The following is a 1,439-nucleotide window of genomic DNA, read 5'->3' as shown; positions in this document are numbered from 1 at the left end:
GGAATGACATGCACATGAAAATGTTAATAAATTTTTACACTTTCCTCCAAGCTTTGTTTTAAATGATGAATATTTACCTGTCATCACGGACGCATTGTCGCATGATAAAGCAACAATATTATGAAATGGAATTTGGAATGTCCACATGTCATTTTAAAAGCTTCAAATAATTTCTCCGCGCTACTATCTTTTGCATCAATAACAATTAATTTTACTAATTGCGAGCGAATGTCTAAAATTTCAGGATCGACATACCGAACAAGAAACGTCATCCATTTTTTATTAGAAATGTCTGAGGTTTCGTCAATAAAAACACTGAATTTAGTGTTTTGAATATTTTCTACTACACGATTCGTTTCAAACGGACACAACACGTTTGCAATAATTTTTTGACATTTAGTCCGACTCATACTAATGCTTTGCAATATCTTAGAATCTTTTCCTATATGTTGAAAAAATTTCAGCATTTTTTCTGCAGTTTGTTGCGAAATGCTGTTTTCGGCGACGAATACAGCGAATCGAACTTGTGCTATTTTCGATTGCTCATCAAACGGCAGAACTGCTTCATTCGTTACATTTATACTTTCGTTACTTTCTTTTATATTTTCACTGTTTTGTGCAACAATTTTTCTATATATCAGCTCATTTATCGAATATATTTATCATCATGCAGAATCCGCAACACATTAAAAAATTGTTTAAAAAAAAAACAGCAGGCGGTTCACATCCAGGGTCAGGAGCCGCTCACCGCGTCGATGCTAGCCGCGGCACCGCCTCAGGAGCAAAAGCAAATGCTAGGGGAGCGATTATTCCCTCTGATTCAATGCATGTATCCACAACTGACCGGTAAGATCACCGGTATGTTGCTGGAGATTGACAATAGCGAGCTGCTTCACATGCTGGAGCACAGCGAGTCCCTGAAGGCCAAGGTCGAGGAAGCTGTGGCTGTGTTACAGGCCCATCAGGCCAAGCAAGCGGTCGCGCCGAAAAAGGAATAAGCGTTATTTCGTTAATCCTTCATTTTTAATTTGTGAGAATAAATCCCGATTGTTTTTGAGTTTGATTCGGTGTACACGCGGTGTTGTGTCTTCATTTATTTTTTATTTTTCTGAATTTATCCAATTTAATCATTTAAGTATGTTCATGTAACGAATTTACTTTCAAAGACGTAACCGGCAACTTCAGAGTGACAGTTGCTTGGGAAATTTATGGAGTGTATACTCTTTTCACGATGTAAAATTTTAGGAAAGGGGACTTGCAACACACACTGGGAAAGATAGGTATTCGATTTACCTTTGAACACGGTGAGTTGTGTAGATTTATACATATACAAAATCACGGGAAACGATCGTTCGCCTAGCGTTTAGTTACCGAGAGAAGTAAAGTGTAAAAAAATTTTCCAATCCTAAAATTTTACAATAATAAATTTTTGTTTCAAG

At 36.9% G+C, this 1,439-nt stretch overlaps 1 protein-coding gene across 1 annotated transcript; it reads left to right on the top strand.

Moving 5' to 3' along the window:
- Window positions 1-641: 641 nt before the first annotated feature.
- Window positions 642-1,282, top strand: LOC105561631 (polyadenylate-binding protein 1-B-like; the record flags this gene model as incomplete). Its single annotated transcript, XM_012011788.1, has 1 exon — window positions 642-1,282. A coding segment is annotated over one exon (357 nt), but the record flags the coding sequence as incomplete, so codon positions are not given.
- Window positions 1,283-1,439: the final 157 nt, after the last annotated feature.

The sequence above is a fragment of the Vollenhovia emeryi genome, unplaced genomic scaffold (assembly GCF_000949405.1).
Source record: "Vollenhovia emeryi isolate VEMERY1.0 unplaced genomic scaffold, V.emery_V1.0 DF945235.1, whole genome shotgun sequence".
Taxonomy (NCBI): Eukaryota; Metazoa; Arthropoda; class Insecta; order Hymenoptera; family Formicidae; genus Vollenhovia; species Vollenhovia emeryi.
The sequence above is the reverse complement of the archived record's forward strand: the minus strand, read 5'-3'. Positions and strand labels throughout refer to the sequence as shown.